Source organism: Chaetodon trifascialis, chromosome 7 (genome assembly GCF_039877785.1).
Source record: "Chaetodon trifascialis isolate fChaTrf1 chromosome 7, fChaTrf1.hap1, whole genome shotgun sequence".
NCBI classification, from domain to species: domain Eukaryota; kingdom Metazoa; phylum Chordata; class Actinopteri; order Chaetodontiformes; family Chaetodontidae; genus Chaetodon; species Chaetodon trifascialis.
Window position 1 is genome coordinate 20,534,353 of NC_092062.1, and position 20,369 is coordinate 20,554,721.

Below are 20,369 nucleotides of genomic sequence, written 5' to 3' on the forward strand. Positions count from 1 at the left end.
GCTGCAGAACAATTAAATCTATAAATAAATTACTTGTTTGCCAAATTCTTTTGAATGGCATCATGGCTTTTATGTGTTTTGAAAAATATAACATCGTCATGATTGAGGCGAAACCATTCATTTGGCACAAGGCAATAAAGGAATGTTATTGGGGAGGCAGATTACACAACACAGATTTTACAATACAACTTAATTTGAGTGACCACACATGAGAGGAGTGTTTGACGTGATTTGTAACCTTTGGAGTTTTTCACAGACGTCAGTAAACTCAGCCAATTGGCTGGAACTTTCCAAACACTAAAGACTCATCCAGTCACTGGCGTCTCTGCTTTGGTTTCACCAGATCATTAACTAAAAACTTTCCAGATACCTTCTCACCTCGATCTACAGCGGAATCGCCACTGACCTCTCCCGCTTTTCAGCCTTTCCACCTACCTAGACCCCCACCTCTTCGGGGCCCCAAGATTTGGTGGACACGTGTCAAGACCTCCAAGGTCTGGGAACATCCAGACCTTGGAGGCCCTGACACCTACTTTGTCCTGTGATCTGGGTTTTCCCAAACTGTGTCAGGCTGGGAGCAGAACTGTAATTGACCTCCCTCACCCTACGTGTCTGCTAGAACGGCCGGCCAGCTGACTGACCACAGTGTGTGGATAAATCTCACTCATGAGCCTTTGAACCATCAGATGTTGTCATCCGTCCTTGCCAAATCAGGATGTGTATTATTTTGCTCTCGTCTTTTCTTTGCTATGTCTGTTTTAGCTCTGGCCTAGTCTGCGCACTCAGTGGCACTGCATGCAGGCATCCTGCTTTCCCATGACTCCCCTCACCCTCTCATGCACTCTGTGGTTTGGGGAATTCACCGTTTCCCAGGGTGGCTGTTTTTGGAGCTCATCTGTGTGTGTGTGTGTGTGTGTGTGTGTGTGTGTGTATGTGTGTGTGTGTGTGTGTGTGTGTGTGTGTGTGTGTGTGTGTGTGTGTGTGTGTGTTAGCCATCTGTATGAGCATGTCATTAACACAGTCTATATGTTATACATCATCTGGAACAAATTTATCTAATATATCCTATGATTGTGTGGTGCCCCAAAATTTGGAGTGATTCATGTGTATGTGTGTCTGCATGGTCTGAGCGACCTCACATCATATTGCATTACTCTGACGGTGCACTAAGGCTAATGTTTCTGCACATTTGATCTTGTGTGCATGTGTCTTTTCTCGACTTCAAGAGGCTGATCAAATGCCAAACTATATGTAACCACTTCCCACCCAGCTCTGTGCTTGACCACAGTTGACCAAGGTCATCTCACAGTCACACATGAACGCTCACATGCACAGCTCTTGTGCTCTCCCTGTGTGCGTGTGTGTGTGGTGGAGTAGTACAGTATGGCCAGACATGGCTGTGCATTTAACCCGTAGTCAGGGGCAGAAACCGGGTGTAGGAAATGCCAAGTCATACTTTCCGAAACCCACCCGCCCACACCCTGCACACGCGCACTCAAACACTCACACAGCCATACCGTGCAGACGCACATGACCACAGTCACAAACAGACTTTCTTTCCAGTGTGTGAACTCACATCTGTTTCCTGACAACAATAATAGCTACAGATCGGGCGGGTAGAGGCCCGGCTTAACAGGTGTCTGCTCTTTTGACAGTCATGAAGAAACAACCTGATGATGACCAAAAAGTGTCACCAGTAAAAATACAGCTTTCACGAGGTGAAAATGGGCTGACCACACACTTACTCGTGCAAGTAATAACACTGTTATGTTACTGGGTGTCTAAGCTTTTTCATCAAAGTTAATTAAAGGGCTGTGATTTTCCACTCCAGTTTGCATGATTTACAGTTTGCAGTATAAGCCTGTATTTGTCTTCACATCAGGTGAGATATGCCTCTTTCCCACACAAATAAACATTGTGCAAACATCCTGTGGTGTTTATCTGTGGCTCACTGATGCTATACTGACATCGTCTGAGGTTAGATGTGTAGGTAGCTGCGCAATGTGAGCGTGAGGCCTGCTAACCATATTAAGGTTAGCCTCAGACTGGGGCTGTGTGCATTTCCCTACTTAGTCACATAAACTGTCATTCACCTGCAAACCACACACATTCTTGAGTCAGGATACCAGATGCATGAATGTATGTGCTAAGTTTTTAAACTATAATTACAGACTAGATTTATGTGAGATTTTGATTAACTCTTTGTAATCAACTGCATATTTTAGTGCAGCAACAGTTACCTTAATTATAAACTTATTTATATTTGTAATTAATCAGTTAATTTAAAATTTAATGAGGCTACTACAATTGAAAACTCAAAGGTATTAAGGTTTTAGAAAGCATACAAGTCCCTACATTTGAGAGGTTGTAACCATGAAGTTTAATTTTAACTTGACAGTTAACATAAAGAAAAGATTACATTCATTTCTGTCAGTCAGTTGCTCAAGCAGCAGTTAGTGCACTAAAGTATTTTGTTTACAACATAAAAATTGAAGACTTCTGAATTCTCAACATAAAATATAACAAAGAAAATCAAAATGTGAGAACGAGAAAGTGGAAGCAAAGGGAAGCAGCGCTGTTTTTGCAGACTCACAGAGCCACATACTGTACAAGAAGGAGAGCAACGACGCCCGAAGAGCGCAGAAAGATAAAAGCAGTTAAATTCTGCACATTCACATAAACCACACTTACTTCCTATACAGTATCTGTACATCCTCCTACACATCTGCATGGTTTCACACAGAAACAAATGTGTGCAGTCACACACACACACACACACACACACACACACACACACACACACACACACACACACACACACACACACACACACACACACACACACACACACACACACACACACACACATTTACTGTGCTCAAATGTTTAAGAACCACACAAACACATATTTAGGAAACACATTTCACAGAAATATTTTATTTCATTACAAAATGATGAGAACAGCGTGATTTATGAAAATGGCGAGATGGTACTCTACATGATGAAAAGGTAAAAAATAAACTTAAAACAAACAAACAGCAGCACACAAGGTAAATAAATACTGGCATAAATAACACAAATATTCAATAAATTATTAACTTAAACAAATATCCAAACATGTTGCAGCAGAGATCCACAGACGTCTTTACCTTTAGATCTTCCTTCCAGTTTCTTCTCCACATGAGTCCATCGCCCCTGAATCACAGGTCTTTATAAAACACCTTCGTGAGGGGGTATCCCAGAAAGCCTCTCTCCGGACTCTCCAGCTTCCTCTCCTGCTCGTCATCTTCATCACTCCCCTCCCCAAGTTGCAGATAACCAAGCTTCTTGAAGAAGACCTCCCCCACTTTGGAGGGGTAGGGGATGTGTGCGTACACTCTGTGAGCACCAGTCTCCCTCTCTCTCTGCTCCAGACTCTGGACCAGCAGCCGGCCCAGGCCCTCCCTGCGGTACCAGGAGCCCGTCACCAACCTGCAAATCCTCCTGATGCCGGCTCGATTCTCGCTTTCCCGGAAGATGCACCCGAGGATGTCACCATCGCAGTCTGCCACCCAGACCTGTCCCGCAGTCTGTTCCCTCTCTGGGGTGATCTTCTCTGTTGACATGTCTGTGTCCTTTTCTTTGGCTCCGATTCTGCGCCTTGGCTGCATAAAAGAAATAATATTATTTGGCTGCAACATATGGTCACTAGAATTAAGTGAAAACTATCCTATTCCAGCAAACCAGAAGACCAACCCTTTTAGTCACGGGTGTCTTGCCGCTGATTCTACAGTAGGCGTTCTGCAGTGTCTCATCCTGTGTCCCTCTGTAGCTGCTTCCCACGTAGTCCCAGTAGGGGCGGCTGCTGCCCAGGACCCCTGTGGACCGCGGCATGGTGATCTTGAGAAAGACAATTAGCAGGAAGACAGGAATAGCAAGGGCCAGGATAAAAGAATGGACGAGGCAGCGCAGGACTGAGGAGAAAACAGCCAGGATGAAGAGGCAGAGCGGACGAGTGAGGATGTGGAGGATGAGACGGTTTTCTGTGCCCTCGCAGCCCTCCTGGAGAGAAAAAATCAGCAAGAGCTTCACAAAGACAAAAGCAAATTCCAACCACTATTAAAGCACTATGTCTAACTCTATTGCACCAACCTTAATGAGGGCTTTGACCACCTCTATGTCGTCCTCCTTCATCCTCCTCATCACCACCTGATGCAGCTCCAGCTTCACCATGTTTACCCTTTACTCTCTGACAGGAGGATTGCTTGCTCTATGCAAACTCCAACATCCACAGTGTGCGAACAGGAACCCTGCAAAAACACACTTATTTAAGGGAGAGTGCACGGACAGAAGGTTGACATTTTCTGGCAGAACAGGTGACAGTGAAGCCGATCCCGCTGCACACTGACAGAGGTTAATGTCGTATGGCGGTCTCTATTCTCTGAATTGGGTCAATGAACTGACAATCATATTTAGCAATGCAGTACATTTCTTCCACAGTGAGCCAGCACTTGCAGTGTCACATCACAGCCACGCTAGCTGCAAACAACAAAGACAGATGGGGATTATCGAGGATTTGTAGCGTGCATGTGTCACCATCATTCTGTAACGTTACTTGCGTTTTACACGCCATTCTGCTTTTCACCAAAGGTACAGGCGAAAGTGAGGAGACCTCGTTCAAATCCTTATATGGTTATTACAAAGTGCTGCGGTCTGTCCTGACATATTTAGACCCCCTGCTCACGCTCTCACCCCACATTTCCGCTTACCTTGCGCACCACACGACTCGAAATAACCTGAACCCTGGGATAAACACTGCATACAACGTTTTTCCCCAGTTTGTTGTGAAGTCCGCGCAGGTTTGGCACGCTTTATTCAACGGCCAGAGTCGTTTCTTGCGGAAAGGAGGAATTCTGAATACAGACGTACTCTGATTTACGTCCCATCGCACGTTCTCAATGAGTCGACCAACGCTATTTGCGTATCTACAATCCGCACTGCGTACGCGCTACGTGAATGACAAACGCGACGTAACGGCGCAAACGGCGCTCCAAATGCAACATTTATATGTCAAACGACAAAAAGCAAAAATGCAAATGACGAAAGGTATTGACAGATTTATTAACAATTGTCAACTATTTACTTTTAACATTGTGAAGAAAGTGGGCCATGTACAACAATGTACAACATGTTCACAAAAACGTATTTACTTAAACTGCCAACGACAGTATCATTGAAATTGATATATTTAGGAACAGTCCGAGGTCCATGTACAGCCTATTTGAATGTATAACATTTCTAGTATGTGGCACCATGGGATTACAACACAGTACTCATCTAACTGCATGTTCTCCCTCAGTTCCAGGAGAGTTCATATTGACTAAAGTGCTAACACACTGAGCCCACAAATAGTGAGGCATTCATTCATTCATTCATTCATTCACTCATTCATTCATTTACTCACTCACACACACTTTCTTCTCCTCTAACATGCACACCAGTCTTAGTTAGAGAACTGCATCTCTTTATTAGGTATAGGTCCATTTCGCATCGTGTCTTTAGCTGATGTTTGCACCTCTGTGCTGTCTGTGGAGTTGTGCTCCTTCACAGACTTTTCCTTCACTTCTGCTGTTACACTCTCAAATTTCACCTCACTGCTCTGGGAGATCTCTGCATCCCCTCCCCTCTCCATTCTTCCTTCTCTTAAGCTACTGGTGCTGACCTCAATTATGACGATTTCCTCTCCGCCTCCCAGTTGAAATATACTTTCCATGGCTGATCCACCCTCAGTAACCCTGCCACTGGTGGCATTGCAACCTGCCCCTTCCTCTCCCATCATCCCGCCCTCACCCTCTATCAGGGCTATCATCTGCATACCCTCCTCAGTTTCCTGCTCCATCTTGGACTCACCCCCAAGTTCAAACACAACCTCCTGCCCATCAAGCGGCACCAAGCTTTGGGTAGGTGTGCAGGAAAGCTGCAAGCTTGTTTCTTGCCCTTGGCTGAAGGTGGCGCTGGATTGGCTGCTGTCCTGTGCCTCAGTGTGGAAATGAAGGACATAAGACTCTCCCTGGCTGCCTTCCTCTCCAGCCTGTCTCTCTCCCTGCTTTTCCCCACCCCATTCACGCAGAAGTGACATCATCCCTCCCTTATCTCCCCCCTTTTCCCCTTCACCTTGCCCATTTGCCTTGAACTGCAACACAAGTGATTTTCCCTCCCCACCCATTCCTCCATCCACTGCCTCTCCTGATGCATCCCCTTCAAACTGTAACACATATGACCCCCCGCCCTCCTCGATATTCATCCCCTCCTTTGCCTGTCCTTCATTTTCAAAACATAGCACAAACTGTTTCCCAGCCATGGTCTCCCCTGTCCTTATTTGCCCCACAGTGGTATGGGGGTTCCTTTCCAGAGTGGCAGGGACAGATGTAGAAACTGATGCTGTGGCTACTGTGGTGGCTGGTCTAACCATGGAAATGGCTGATGGAGGTCCTGAGGTGTCCACTGTGGAGGCTACAGTGGTAGAAGATGAAAGAATTGGGACAGTAGTGCAAGATGTTGCCAGGGGACAGTGGGACACTGTGGATACAGGTGATGGTGATGACTCTGTGATTGTACTAGCAGCAGTAGTAGTCTGTGTGACACTGGTCACATGACAGTTTGTTACTAAAAGAGCTCCACCTGCAGCCTGACTGACAGGAGGTGCAGCAGATTTCTGAAGAGTGGCTTTTGGTTTACGTCCCCGTCTGCCCCGTGCTGTCCGTGTGCTTTTCCCTAATATGGGCTTGGTCAGCAGGGAGTTGGCTGAGAGAGTGCGTGTTGGCGTGGCAGCAGGAGTGCTTGCATTATTATTATTGTTGGTGATGATGATCCTGGTCTGCTGCTGTTGCTGTGATATGGTCGGAAAATGGGGTATCTGAGTCTGTGTTTGGTTTAGGACGGGTTGCAGAGCTTGGATAGTCTGAAGCACAGGGAGGGTCTGAGGCTCCGGAGCTGGTGGAGGGTTGTTTGCTGTCGGGACAAGAATCAAGCTGGACTGGCTGCCGTTGTTGGAGGGGCACTGCAGGAGGAAGAAGTTTTGGGGCTGGGACGGAGGCGGCGGTGGTGGAGGAGGAGGAGGTGGAGGGGCTGGTGTGGGGGATGACAGAGGAATGAGCTGCAGGCCGCTGGCTGTCTGAATCATAAAGTAGTTCTGGGAGGTGTTAGGGGGAATATTAAGTGCTGGCTGGGACACAATCAGGCTGCCATGGTTTCCTGAGGTTTCCAGGGTGATGGGGTTGAGCAGGGTTGTGGTGGTTGTTACTCCTCCAACACTGGCTTTCACAGCCACTCCATCTTTAGCTCCACCACCAGGGCAGGGCAGGGGAACACCACTGCCATGGGTGCGGATGTGCCTCTGCAAGTAGGAGTGCATGACAAACTCCTTGGAGCAGTACGGGCATTTGAAGTCCTTGCTTGAGGAGTGCGTGCGAAGGTGGAGCTGGAGGTTGGAGGAGTGTGTAAAGCTTTTGTTGCAGTGTGTACACTGAAAGGGTCTCTCACCAGAATGGGTGCGTTCATGCTGCTCGTAGAGGAATAACAACGAGAGGGGAGACAAATGAAGAAAACAGGTGATGAGTTAAGACAGATCTGTTCAATACAAACAGTTTAAAATCCAGACGAGCTCATAGCTGAACCTGCGCAGGCCGTACTCACCTGCTTGAGGTTCGACGTCTGCGAGAAAGACTTTGAGCAGATGGAGCAGGTATGAGGCCGCAGTCCAGAGTGCATCTGACTGTGTCTCCGCAGGCAGCTGGTGTTCTTGAAGGACTTGCCACACTCCTTACACACATATGGCCTCTCGCCTGTGTGCTGCCGTAAGTGGTACTGGTAGTGAGAGCTCCATTTGAAAGTGAGAGGGCAGTGGGGGCACTGAAAAGCCCGAACGCCTGTGTGTACCTGGGTAAGGTGAACATGGAAAAAAATAAATAAATTTACACTTTTAGGCATTAGGTTTAATTTCTTTTACATGTTTTAACACTCAATCATACTTAAGTACATATTTATTTTGCAAAAAAAGTATCATTTTCTGTTATTGCATTCGTAAATACAGCTTTTTGAGTGTTCACTACAGTAAGCAAAACTTCAAGAGCGCAATGAAATCAATTTAATTTAACAAAAGTCATTATTTTTGATAAATGCTGCCCAAGACTGCAAAGATCCAAATGGGTGAACAACTCTTACAACTGAAGCGTTGTGTGATAACAGCCACTTCAGTCACAAGAAAGTTGTAACTACAGAACGTGTTACTGCACTGAAGGGGGAGTGTTTTGCTTTTTGGATTTGTCTATTGCACTCTGCATTCATCAGTGTGGCTGTGAACCACACTTGGCAGCTGCAGTGCTTGTAAACTACAGAAATCTTAAGTTTTACGATGACATTAATGATAAGCTTTAGCTCCGCAGTGATGATTCTCTCATTTGGAAACCTAACTGGTGTGTAAATTTCTTGCAGTGGGCCTTACCCTCTGATGGATTGAAAGCAGTGATGACCTCTTGAAGCTTTTTCCACACTCAGTGCAGCGGTAGGGCCTTTCCCCAGTGTGATCCCTCATGTGATATTTCAGCCCTGATGAACCTTTGAAGGCTTTTCCACACTCTGAACAGCGGTATGGCCTCTCTGTATGAAAGCATGTGAAAATTGGAATTGAAAATGATATAAAATACAATAAAAAACAAAGTCAACTATTGTTGTAATCACAGTAAAGAACAACCTCTTTATGTGGAAAAAGAAACATCAAGTAAAGTTCCCTGGCTGCTATAAATGTATTATACAACCAATCTGATATTGGATGCAGCAAGGCTAGCTTTGCATAAAGAGGACTGCCAGTGCGTAGGGAAAGCATATCATACCAAAACACAGGAGCGGAGTGCTTGGATCATACTTCCTATTGTATGATCAAATCAATCACCGTCTCCATGCTAAGCCATGCAGCTCTGTGTCTGTTCTGCTTTGAAAATGCCTTTACCTCCAGCAGGAGTGCTCTTGCTGGCTCCCGTCTTTCTGGGGGCCTTGGTCGGTTTGGCCGGTTGCTCCTCGTGCTCCTCACCGACGGCAATGATGTCAACGTGGATCTCCCTCTGGCCTTCCTGCTGCTTGTCAGCCTGGCTGGGAGAGGAGGGGAGGGGGAGAGACAGGGAAAGGGAAGGAGGGCACACTATCTCAGCCTCTGCCTCGGCCAGGAGACGTTGCTCAGGGGTGTGGGAGTGTTGGTGGGTGAGGAGTGAGGAGAGAAGGGGGAAGGAGCGGTCGCAGGCGGAGCAGCTGAACTGGGAGCGGGACTGTGATGAAAGAGAGTGCATCTGGACGCACAGAAGGGGAACACAGGAGGCAAAGACGATTTTAGGATAGATAAATCAAAATGCATGATACTAATTTCAATGCTCAAATACATTCCTGCAATTTGTATAACTGTGTTAGAAGAAGAGCATTCTCACCAGTGACACATGTCTGTTGAGGCCACCACTGGTCTTAAAGGTCTTATTGCAGTAGCCACACGACAGCCCTGCCCATGTGGTTCTGGCCTCTGGCTGAACGGTCTCAGAGCTCTGAGTCACCTCAGTGAAGCTCTGCAGCAGGTCAAACTGGGCCTGGGTGGTGCCCACATTCTGAGGACAAACCAGAGGAAGTAATGCATATCAAAAAAACCTTCAGATTGAAGTCAAGCACTTTAGAGGGTAGGCAGGTAATTACGTTATGTAGACAGATGAGTGTTTGTTTTGACCTTCGTGAGTACTGTCATTCTATTCCATACCACATTACGAACAGTAGTAATCAGTAATAATCAGACCGAATTGCCATTTGTTTCACTTCATCTATTTAGCCTGACACTCTGTTTATGTTACCTCTAATTGGTCAATTGTTTCTCTAGCCTGGGGGCGCAGCCATCAATCAGATCTCTTTAAATTGCTGGACAAATCTGTGATTCAGAGGTCTGTAACCAGGCTACATACAACCCCCCTGATGACCTGACTCCCTATCTACAGGCTGTAATCACTTCACTTTTTCTCTTTTAATATAATATAGAGGGGTTTATTCTCTTCTCACATTTGATCCAATCACTTACAGTACTGCTGCCATCTGCTCCCTCTGTCAGTCCAAGGAGCACCTCTGTCGTGTGTCCATTTTCAGCCACTGTCGTTGTCTCAACCACCTCCTCAAAATCAGCCAGCAGGTGGCCAGCTCCCACAAGCCCATCCCCAACCTCCATCCCTGCTCCAGGCCCAGCCTCTGCACTGGCCCCATGTTCCTCTGGAGCCATGTGAATGGACTGGTGCTCCTCTAGGTCTGTTCGTGTGCCAAAGGTGTGGCTGCAGCTGCCACAGCTGTACAGCAGCACACTGGCCCCGGTGTCTGTGCTCAGGTGAACCTCTGTCCCAATGGCCCTCGATGCACACACGTCCCCCCCTGAGGATGTGAGGGTGAGCTGGGGGAGAAGGCTCGGATTCTGGCCGGACGAGGTGGCTGACAGGAACACTTCTTCCATCCCCACCCCGACTCCATCAGTTCCTTCCTGGCTCACAAATCCAACCATGTCCGTCAGCATGGACGATGTCACTTCCTCAGTCCCTACCACCACCTCCACTACCTCATTTCCCTTCTTTGCGTCCTCTCCCCTCTTTCCCTCTTTCCCTCCTGCGTTGAGGTTGGAGTGTGAGTTCTTGTGCAGGGCCAGGTTTGATGAGTGCGTGAAGCTTCGTCCACACTCACTGCAGATGTAGGGCCTCTCACCTGTATGTATCCTCATGTGCTGCCTCAGGTTGGTAGACTGAGTGAAGGATTTGTTACACACTGAGCAGGTGTAAGGCTTGAGACCAAGATGGACATTCTTGTGTCGCCGCAGACTGCTCGAGTTCTTGAAGGCCTTGGGGCAGGTGTCACAGGGGTATGGACACTCTCCAGTATGCTGGCGCAGGTGATACTGGTAATGAGAACTCCATTTAAAGGTCAAAGGGCAATAGGGGCACAAGAAGGTACGCACTCCAGTGTGCACGCTTTGATGGACCTGGAGATGGAAAGAGGTAGATTTATAAGCATTCCCTTTTTCCAGACATCCTCCTCCATAAAATACCTTTGTTTGACATCTCACCTGGAGCAGAGAGGAGCGTTTGAAGGCTTTGCCACAGTCCTGACATTTGTAAGGCTTCTCCCCTGAGTGAGACCTGCAAAAGGAGAGTAACCATTCAGGAAGACAGCGTTACATAACAGTCATTACACACTGCAATACTTTTATATGTGATACATCTTTTTCGCTGCCACCAAATACTTTTATTATATATGCATGATTTATGGGTACCGTTGATGGTAGAGCAGAGCAGAGGAGCCTTTGAAGGCCTTGGGGCAGAGGTTGCAGCGGTATGGTCTCTCATTGTTGTGGCTCCGCTGGTGGTGGGTCAGCCTGGACGACCACCTGAAGCTCTTCCCACAGTCCATACACTGGAAGGGATGGTCCGACTGCTCGGGCTGCTGGGCTGGGCCTGGCACGGACGACGTCACCATGTCCAGAACCACCTCTACTCCACCCTCTACTACTGCCTTGTCTCCATCCACAAGCTCACCTCTGTCCCTATCGTCCTCACCATCCTCTCCTGAACCAAGAAGGGATGGGAAAGGAGAGAGGGAGGCGGTGGACTGAGGCGGTAAAAGTTCTGCTTGGACCACTAAGGCCACTGAGTTAGCCATTACCAGAGCAAGCTGGTAGCAGATGAAGGTACTCCTTGGATGCAGGCGTGGATTAGTTTTGGTGCAGTATCATGGTTTTTTCTTTCACCTTTCCTTCGTTCATATTTTCTTCTGTGTCTTTCATAAATTCTTTCCCTGTCAGCCACTGGAAACACCAGCTGTCATCCCAAGTAGAGAGCTGAGGACAGGTCTGACACAAAGTCAAATGGAAACACATGCAGTGTTATAACTTGGTAACTCCTAGTAAGAATGTCCCCTTTAAATTCCACCCTGCCTCCCTCCCTCCCTCCTGACTATGAGGCTGGTCCCCCCTCCCTGCTGTCTTTCCTCTGGCCGTCAGTCCGCGTCTGTCCGTCCCCGCAGTGCGGTGCTTACTACCAATACACACACAGGGGCGACAGCTAAGTTACACATGAAGCTACTTTATAAAGGTATCTTAATTTATCAACCAGCTGTGCGAACCGACACACAACACCCAGAGGAAATATCAGTTTTTACTGAATCAACAAAAACAGCTACTGGCCTTCATTTAACGCCAAGTTAAACTAGCCCTCGTCAATGCGGAATAGCGTCATTAAACTGCTCGATAAGGATGTGCATGAATTCAGGCCGAAGCAGTACTCACCGAGCATCTTTACCTCATCTTAAAGCTATATTGTTAATATTATTAAAATGAACTGGGTACCGCAGTGCTAATCCACACAACCTTAACAATAAACACAGCGCAAACTAACAGCAGTTCTCCGCCCGATGCCGCCTTCTAAGAACAGCGACAGCGATTGGCTGTTTGCTGCAATAGATGAGCTACTACTATTGGCCAGGAGCTTCAACAGACAGATTGACGTTTTTAAATGTTACTTTAAAAAATCATTTCTAATCAAATTTAACGGAAACCGCGTATCAATGATGTATCAACACTCCGAGATCTCCAAAAGTAATTTATAAAGCTTAATTCACAACGGATATGTATTCGTTCTAGTCTGACTCTGGCGCACAGACTCCTGGGTAACGTAGTACCAGTGTGACTGCCCTGACTCCCTTCTGTTTCGGTTTACGTAGTTGGTTAGGTGGACCATGGTTATCAAAGACATACTGAAATCCATTGTGCACATTCTTTAGTATTTATTTCACCAAGGCACATATTTCACATTGAGGCCAATCAGTGTGTGGAAGAGGCATCTTGATGTTACAACAATAATTTAAACATAATGGTATAATAATAGTAAATAAGAATAAAAACTGTATAAAAGTACAAAAAGATAGGAGACTTGCTCCACTGCAGCACAAAATAAATAGTTCCACCAAGTTACTTAAATAAATAGTCAATACTGAAACAAATACTAGAATAGGAATGGACAGAACTTATAGTGATAAAATTGGTGAAGTAATCTACATTATATCGTAGAAAACAACATAATACACAAAAGCACTGTATACAACAATTTACATTCTTGTACATTTATGTACACCTGTACAGAACATAGTGTCACAATACATAGTATTTTAAGGCTTTGGGTGTTAAACTAAAAACTAAAAAATAAAATAATAATAATAATAATAATAAAAACTTTTCTACCCCAAAGCACAGGTTCAAAATCAGCCATCTCACTCATCCAAGAGGCTAATCCTAACAAGTTTGTGCAAAGAATCTAATCAGGTCCATCAGTGCTCAGCAACAGGGCACATTCATTCAACTTTACCACAATGTTAAATATGCCTCCTCATGCGGAACACGAGAAACAGGCATTGAAAATAGACACTCTGCCTGTGGTACAAAAGAACGCATTCACTTCTCTTCGGCTACCACCTTGACATTTTCAGATAAACATGATTAATTTCATAGGTCATCAATTGATATGTTACGACGTGGCATGTTCAACACGGAAAGAAGATAACATTAACATCATCTCAACTGTTTACTTTAAGGGCACTGTAAGTGAGAGATAGTGAAAACCTTGGCTGTCCCAAATGTATGCTACATCTACTGGAAGAATTACTCGCTGAAGAAATACACAAATGCAAAGAAAGTCATTATCAGAGCTATAGGTTCAGGAAGTGCTACTGTGTTTTTCTTGAGGATCAGTGAGACACAAGACAAAAAGAAAGATTACAGAGATGTGGGCAAATAAATTCACGTTAATACAGAAATAAAGATGAGAGTGACACATTACAATTTCAAATAAATAAAATTAAATAAATTACTGACAGTCAATAAATAAATAAATACATAAATAACATGGTCATGAACAAGGCCTTTAGGAAAAGTTTGGGGAATCATGACATGATCATTGTAGTTAAACTGGCGGTTTGCTTTAACAAAAATCTTTATGGTTGTAACTGGCTGCAGTATAGTGCATCCTTATTGGCTCTGATGGAAAGACACATTCTTCAACACGCATGTCATTGGTTGACGTTTGGGCCTCTTAAGGGATGCTACTAACTGCAATGCACACTGATATGGTCATTATTCCCCTTTGGCTGAGGCGGGACTCCACTTGTCCTCACTGGCTCTGCAGCCAAGTAGTTGAAAGGAGAAGAGTGAATGTGCTTGGATTATCATTGTACTGCAGAGACTTTGGGCTTGAGGCTGATGAATGCTCTGTACGCCCAATCACAGAAGAGCTTGAAGTGTTGAAGAAGCTCATGACTGGATTGCAGGACATCAAACTGATAGGGGAGGTGAGGGGGGAGGGAGGGGGTCGCTGGAGTCAGCCTCGGTGCTTCAACTCTCAGCATCTGGAGGAGAGAAAAGAGGAAGACAAACAGATCAGAACAGCAGTTTATTCATTTATTTACCACAGGGTAAATGTAAAAGTGGTAGCAAACTGTTGTCGAAAATGACAGTTTTCTGCTAAAACTTAGAGAAAATTAAACACTGAAATCAACTGAGAATGAAAAGGAGAAACCGAGCTCTTTACCTGACGGTGCAGCAGGTTGATGAGAGATTTCATTTCTCTGATCATCTCCACCAGCTTGGGCAATGCGGGGTGGTGGTGCTTCTTCGAAACCTTGTTCAGCCACTCGAAGTGGTGCTCGTACAGCTTCAGGTCAGCATGCAGCTGAGAGAGTGTGGGCTTCAGCTGGAAACAACACAGACATACTTTAGAGACTTAGCATGGGTGTGGCAAGATGTAACTGTGCGAAAAGAAACAGACCAGCCCCTCTCCCTTCACAAGCACGCACACACACATGCACACAGTCACACACAAATGCATTATCAGAGCATTACCTCAAGATTGTTGAGATCATTGGCTGATCTGTTGCTCATTTCTGGCAGGGATCTGAACCTGTGGGGCTCCACATCTGCATCAAATGCATGCTCCCTCTGAAAGAGAAAACAAGACACAGAGCAGGCAGTTAGCAATTTGCATCAGTGCAATTTTACTCATCCTGAGACGAGTCACGGCAACATGAGGAAAGTATTAGTCCAGCACCTCGATCGGATGACTGTTTTCTGTGCTTAGAGACAGTAGCTCTCACTGAGGGGAGCGTGGTTGATCAGGTCAGTGTGAGTTCACCCACATTCAGCCACCCCAAATGTCAACAATAAGAGTAAATGACCTGAACCCACAGGATGTTTTCTACAGGGAGCGCGGATAACAACATATGCAGTGACTAAGAAAGCTCCAAGTGGGACAGACAACACAGGGCTGTAGGGAAACTCCAGGGTCACAGCTATAAAAAGATGGAATGACGCAGTGCTGCTGCCCAGCAAGAGTCGTGTTGTAAACTATGTCCAGACAGCAGATGTCGTGCTCATCATGGCCACCAGAGGGGGGCAAACAACCTGAGTGCAGGTTCATGTGGTTGTACCTTAGAAGGCAGCTGTGATCAACAGTAGTACAATTTAGCACTAAAGATGTATGCCTGATTCAGTAATGAATGGGGGAAAATGGAGATGACTGATGTGGCCTGCGTCATTTCCAATCAGTAGAGGAACATAACAACATTAGGATGATGAGTGCTGAGAAATGTTTTGTGTAAACAGGTTGTCTGTACTTAATGCTTCCTTAACCTGTTATCCACTGTTTTCCTTGCTCTACTGTTTGCCTCCAGTTGTTTGTGTTGATGTTTTTGGTGATGAATGTGCCGCATTGTTTCACATGTCTCTCCATCAGCCTTTCATAAGAGCTCACTTATGTTTGTGGTCCAATGTTTTGTCTCCGTTGCTTTTGTCCCCTTCTATCCCCTGCTTCCCTACCCTCTCCCCTGCCCCCCTCGTCCTCTCTGTCTCATACCAGGTGCATAAGCACATGCAACATCACGTGCACATGTGCATGCATGCACACACATACACCACTGGCTTGTCATCTAGTTGGCTCTCTGATCTCTTCATCTCTTGTGGTTTTTGTTCCATCTTTCTCAGCCTTTAATTCTCCCTCTTATCCTCCTTTTCTTGCTCTCTCCATCGTAGATCATGACCTCACCCGACAGAACTTAGCATCCAGCCTTTTTTCTTCCTGAATGCAAATACTGGAATGTGATAAATCTTTTTGATTTTTATCAAGTCACTTTGCTGTGGCGACCGAAAGCATAACTCTAAACACCGCACCTACACAACCATGACTATTTACAGAACCCTCAATGCACACACACACAGCCACAAAAATGCCTACACACAAATGCATGGACACATTCACACCCATACTGCATGCATGCGAACACACACAGACAGACAGACACACACACACACACACACACACACACACACACACACACACACACACACACACACACACACACAGTTGAGTCGGAAAACTTATATGGACCTATGTGTACACACACACACACACACACACACACACACACACACACACACACACACACACACTCTTCTCTCCCTTTAAAGCATCAGTTTCATTGCCTTTTTGCAGGGACTTTCCATGGATTCCCATTCTATTTATCTTTCCTAACTTTGTCCTCTTTTTAGTGGAATTCCACACAATAAGGAAAGAAATTAAAAATAAATCTTCCATTTACTGAACACTGTCTAATACTGTCCCCAACCCCCTTTGATGATGCTGGTTCCTTCACATCTGGATCCCAGGTTAGACTACTGCTACACAATGGTCTGTAACATTGATTTAAAGTAACAAACCCACCCGCATGTACAGAACACACACACAGACACACAGACACACAGACACACACACACACACACACACACACACACACACACACACACACACACACACACACACACACACACACACTTTCTGAACATTATCTACTAACCAAGACTAGAGAGAGTCTGTGGCTATTTTTGATTTCATCCCCTGAACAAAAGGCTTTAAAGATTTGCATAATGCAAAAATAGAATCTGGATCAGTCATGTGTAACCAAAGATCCAGAGATACGATCCCGCTTTCTTTTCACCTGTTAAAACACAGTGTTGATACACAATCACCAGCTGGAGCCAAATCTTGGCCATGTTCTCAGATCTGATTTTCCTAACCACTTGACTGTCAACAAAATGAGATTTGTCAGAGTCTGCCAGAGTTGTCAGTACGGTGCAAGTGATTCACATTTCATAAGAGAAAAAAAACTCCTCCAATTCCTTCCTCACTTCCACAGTCTAGCCGCAGAACATAAACATGTTTCTATGTAAACAGGCATGTGATATACTTTGCTGTCATTTCACAGATGATATGCTTGGCTGTCCAGCTTTAGTTGGATACAGGTACAGTGTTGATATGTAGTTCTACATTTGTCTTGATGGGAGACATTAAACGGATTCCTAGAACTTTCTGTTTTGTTTCTCTGTCCCCTTGACTACATTGTGTATCTTGCTAGATCATTGCTGTGAATGTGTTTTTATTCATCTCAGTTCCATAAAGCCTATTAATTTCACTGCGCGTTCACTGAGCTGGATATAGGCACCGACCTGGCCACCAATCTTCCTGCTACCGCCACCAGTCAGGTGACCAGGCAGACCAGGAGGTTGCTGAGTCAGACCTCCCCTCCCTTCCAAGTCTAGCGTGGATTAAAAGTGAGATCACTCAGTCAAATCTCCCCTGAGGCTTTTGCTGCCCTGATCTAAGCATGCATATGGACTCCAGCCAGTCTGTCATCAATGAAAGCAGCTTAAGTCAAACTGAATCCTGAGTAAACCTGGTAAACTTCAGCCAAACAGTTTCCACAACAACTCATGGTGGAAAGTTAGTGCTGCTTTAAAGAGTGATGTAACCAAAACTGAGAGGTGACATTAACACCAAAATCCAGTTAGAGGAAGATCAATCAAGACAGGCTGTGGCACAATGACCAGCATCCTCTTCCACCCTCACACTAACAATTCAATTAGCATAGGATGGTCAGGGGCTCATTAGCCTCTCCTCCAATCAGTAGCTGAGACTGGCAATCGCCATGACGACATTTTGACTTACCAGCAGTTCTTGGGTGAGCTTCATTAGATTTTTGGTCTGATTGGACAGTTTATCCATGTCATTGGGCCGCCGCTGTGGTACTGGAGAGGCAGACGTGAACACAGGCAGCTGGGCCAATAGCAGTGAGAAGAGGAGCGATGAGGAGGAGTCGAGCAGCACTGCAGGGGCAGAAGAAAACGGAAGCAATTAGTGGAGAGGCGCTTGTCATCTCGCCATAATGATAATGACCTCAGGCCACGGCTGTCAGCTCCAGGGGAAGATATTGCACCATAATATAAACAATAGCTCCAGACTTGGCAGAGGAATCCTGAAGAGCTTCAGTGTCAGAGTCATGTTTTCACAGGCTGAATGCAAATCATTAAATCATTAAAAGCTGGGCTTTGACACTGAATATCATCATCACTCCTTTACCATAAGCAGCGAAATGAATGCTGCTGATTGTCACACCTGCAACTGGATAGGTACGTGAGTTGGTGGTATAAATTATATAGACCCAGCCAAGTCAACTCTCTAACAGTAAGCTCATTCATTCTTTTCCTTTCAAGTTCAAATACAAGGTAGACTAAGTATTAAAAGGGAACCACAGTGCTGTTGAAATGATGAATGCTTGATAATTACAGGTGAACCACAAGAATCGCAGCCAAAATAACACTGCAGGAGCATCTGAGCTCCCAGTCGAGTTTAACTTTTGCAGTTTGGAGAGTAAAGTTGTCCATACTGAAAGTCAGAAGTAAGTTCATTGTTTAATTTAATCTAAAAATCTATGACATCATTTAGTCTGAAAAGGACGGCAAAACAGCTGCTAACAGCCACACAAACGTCATACACGCACAATTTTAAAACAAAGCGTTTGAAAATAAAATAAAGCTGTAAAAGAAATAATCAACAATTAAAGCAATTAGGCATTCAAATGCGCTCATACAAACACTTACATTTCATATTGATTCGGATCCAAGAGTTAGGTAAACCAGCAAACAAACGCAGATAAATAAATAAATAGAAAATTAATAAATAAATTGAACTCCGGAAATTGTCACGTGCTCCGGTTTCTTCTTCGCACTCTTGAAGTCAGAGTGAGGAGGAAAGTTGTCAGGACGAGAGAGAGAGAATGAATGAGAGAGCAGAGTGATGACTGAGGCACTCAGAGAGAAAGTCAGGAGAGGAAGGTAAAAGTCAAACTTTTCTGTCTTTGGTTAAAGTTTGAGATGAGTCTTTATGGAGTGCTGAAGGCAGAGAGACACTTAGACAGTTTGGAGAGACAGAGAGAGGCAACAGAAATGCAGAGAGAGGGATGCGAGTGTGGTAAGTCCAATTTTTTGCGCGCAGTGAAGTGTTTAGGCTTGTTTAAAACTTCCTTTATAAAGACGTCGGGCCTATGACACATCGGCAGTGACTCACTTCATTCATAAAAACACACACACACACACAGACACACGCTCTCTCTCTCTCTCCCTCCCTCTCTCTCTCTCGCTCTCTCTCTCCCTCCTCTCTCTCTCCCTCTTTCCTCCTCCCCTCCCTGCTGCCTGTCTCCCTTTGCGAAACTTAAAAAAAAAATTGTTCCGTTGTTTTTTTTTTCTTTCCTCTATCACTTTCTCCCCGTCCTGTGCCGTCGCTATCTCCAGCACTTCCTCCGTCGCATCCCGCTACCTGCACCAATCAGTCCCATCTACCTCTTTTTAATCTTCCCATCTCCAAATCTCTTCCCCCCTGCCTCTCTCTATCACTGCAGACGTTTTAAAAAGCCCATTGTTTTCATGTGTATCAGCATATCTCATGTAACCATGTGTCTTTCTGTGCCTCCAGTTTGACCTGCCCTCTCTTTTTCTTGTGCTCACCCGGTGTTATGTGCTGTATTCAAGGGTGAAATGTCACAGGAAGTGTGTTCTCGCTTGTGTTATTTAATTCACAGCTAATTTAGGCTACACATGCCACATCGCCTGTATTACAGCTAAGACTCACAGCAAACACCTTTTCTCTACCATATTTCCCTCCTTTTCTCACCCCTTGCTCTTTTTTTCAGAGCCCCTCCTGAGACAGCAGCCTGTTATTTCCACTGCCCCCCCACCCACCTCCTCTCTTTTTTTTTCACTCCTTCTCTCCCTCTCCAGGGTGAAGGAAAGAGTGAGGAGTGAGAGACGGATAGGAGCAGGAGAGAGGTGTTGTCCAGACCAGAAGGGGCCTCTGAAAGTGTTGCATAGAAACAGTGAGCGGACACACACGCATATACACACACCGCAGGACATTAACACAGACACACGTTTGAGGGGCGCAGGGTGGTTGATGGGG

At 45.4% G+C, this 20,369-nt stretch overlaps 3 protein-coding genes across 5 annotated transcripts; all 3 read right to left on the reverse strand.

Moving 5' to 3' along the window:
- Positions 1-2,361: 2,361 nt before the first annotated feature.
- nat14 (N-acetyltransferase 14 (GCN5-related, putative)) lies at positions 2,362-4,944 on the reverse strand. 2 transcript variants are annotated; one of them, XM_070966538.1, is made up of 4 exons: positions 4,749-4,944; positions 4,132-4,289; positions 3,736-4,041; positions 2,362-3,644 (listed from the first exon to the last, which is right to left on the reverse strand). In XM_070966538.1, exons 2-4 carry the CDS (start codon positions 4,210-4,212, stop codon positions 3,201-3,203), a joined length of 831 nt encoding a protein of 276 aa, XP_070822639.1. In that variant the 5' UTR covers positions 4,213-4,289; positions 4,749-4,944; the 3' UTR covers positions 2,362-3,200. The 2 variants fall into 2 exon arrangements, with proteins under 2 accessions (XP_070822639.1, XP_070822640.1); XM_070966539.1 differs by having other exon boundaries at positions 2,839-3,644; positions 4,132-4,518; positions 4,749-4,877.
- Positions 4,945-5,083: 139 nt separating this feature from the next.
- znf628 (zinc finger protein 628) lies at positions 5,084-12,447 on the reverse strand. Of its 2 annotated transcripts, none has more exons than XM_070966897.1 (9): positions 12,326-12,447; positions 11,315-11,890; positions 11,108-11,180; positions 10,085-11,023; positions 9,456-9,626; positions 8,987-9,320; positions 8,483-8,637; positions 7,675-7,917; positions 5,084-7,540 (listed from the first exon to the last, which is right to left on the reverse strand). In XM_070966897.1, exons 2-9 carry the CDS (start codon positions 11,698-11,700, stop codon positions 5,483-5,485), a joined length of 4,359 nt encoding a protein of 1,452 aa, XP_070822998.1. In that variant the 5' UTR covers positions 11,701-11,890; positions 12,326-12,447; the 3' UTR covers positions 5,084-5,482. The 2 variants fall into 2 exon arrangements, with proteins under 2 accessions (XP_070822998.1, XP_070822999.1); XM_070966898.1 differs by having other exon boundaries at positions 11,315-11,606; positions 12,326-12,398.
- A 1,564-nt stretch (positions 12,448-14,011) lies between these two features.
- il11a (interleukin 11a) lies at positions 14,012-19,022 on the reverse strand. The gene is made up of 5 exons (XM_070966886.1): positions 19,016-19,022; positions 18,084-18,241; positions 14,930-15,025; positions 14,619-14,780; positions 14,012-14,436 (listed from the first exon to the last, which is right to left on the reverse strand). The coding sequence occupies exons 1-5, from the start codon at positions 19,020-19,022 to the stop codon at positions 14,257-14,259; spliced, it is 603 nt and encodes a 200-aa protein (XP_070822987.1). The 3' UTR covers positions 14,012-14,256.
- Positions 19,023-20,369: the final 1,347 nt, after the last annotated feature.

Bases quoted from the DNA above. Each gene is read 5' to 3' on its own strand.
- nat14 (XM_070966538.1), bottom strand. From the start codon at position 4,212: ATGGTGAAGCTGGAGCTGCATCAGGTGGTGATGAGGAGGATGAAGGAG. The intron at 4,042-4,131 runs GTTGGTGCAATA...TTTTCTCTCCAG, and splicing joins TGGTCAAAGCCCTCATTAAG to GAGGGCTGCGAGGGCACAGA. The intron at 3,645-3,735 runs GTTGGTCTTCTG...TCTTTTATGCAG, and splicing joins AGACACCCGTGACTAAAAGG to CCAAGGCGCAGAATCGGAGC.
- znf628 (XM_070966897.1), bottom strand. From the start codon at position 11,700: ATGGCTAACTCAGTGGCCTTAGTGGTCCAAGCAGAACTTTTACCGCCT. The intron at 11,181-11,314 runs GTACCCATAAAT...CTCCTTTTGCAG, and splicing joins GCTCTGCTCTACCATCAACG to GTCTCACTCAGGGGAGAAGC. The intron at 7,541-7,674 runs GTGAGTACGGCC...CTCTACGAGCAG, and splicing joins AGACGTCGAACCTCAAGCAG to CATGAACGCACCCATTCTGG.
- il11a (XM_070966886.1), bottom strand. The intron at 15,026-18,083 runs GTAAGTCAAAAT...TTTCTCTTTCAG, and splicing joins AGCTCACCCAAGAACTGCTG to AGGGAGCATGCATTTGATGC. The intron at 14,781-14,929 runs GTAATGCTCTGA...TGTTGTTTCCAG, and splicing joins ATGATCTCAACAATCTTGAG to CTGAAGCCCACACTCTCTCA.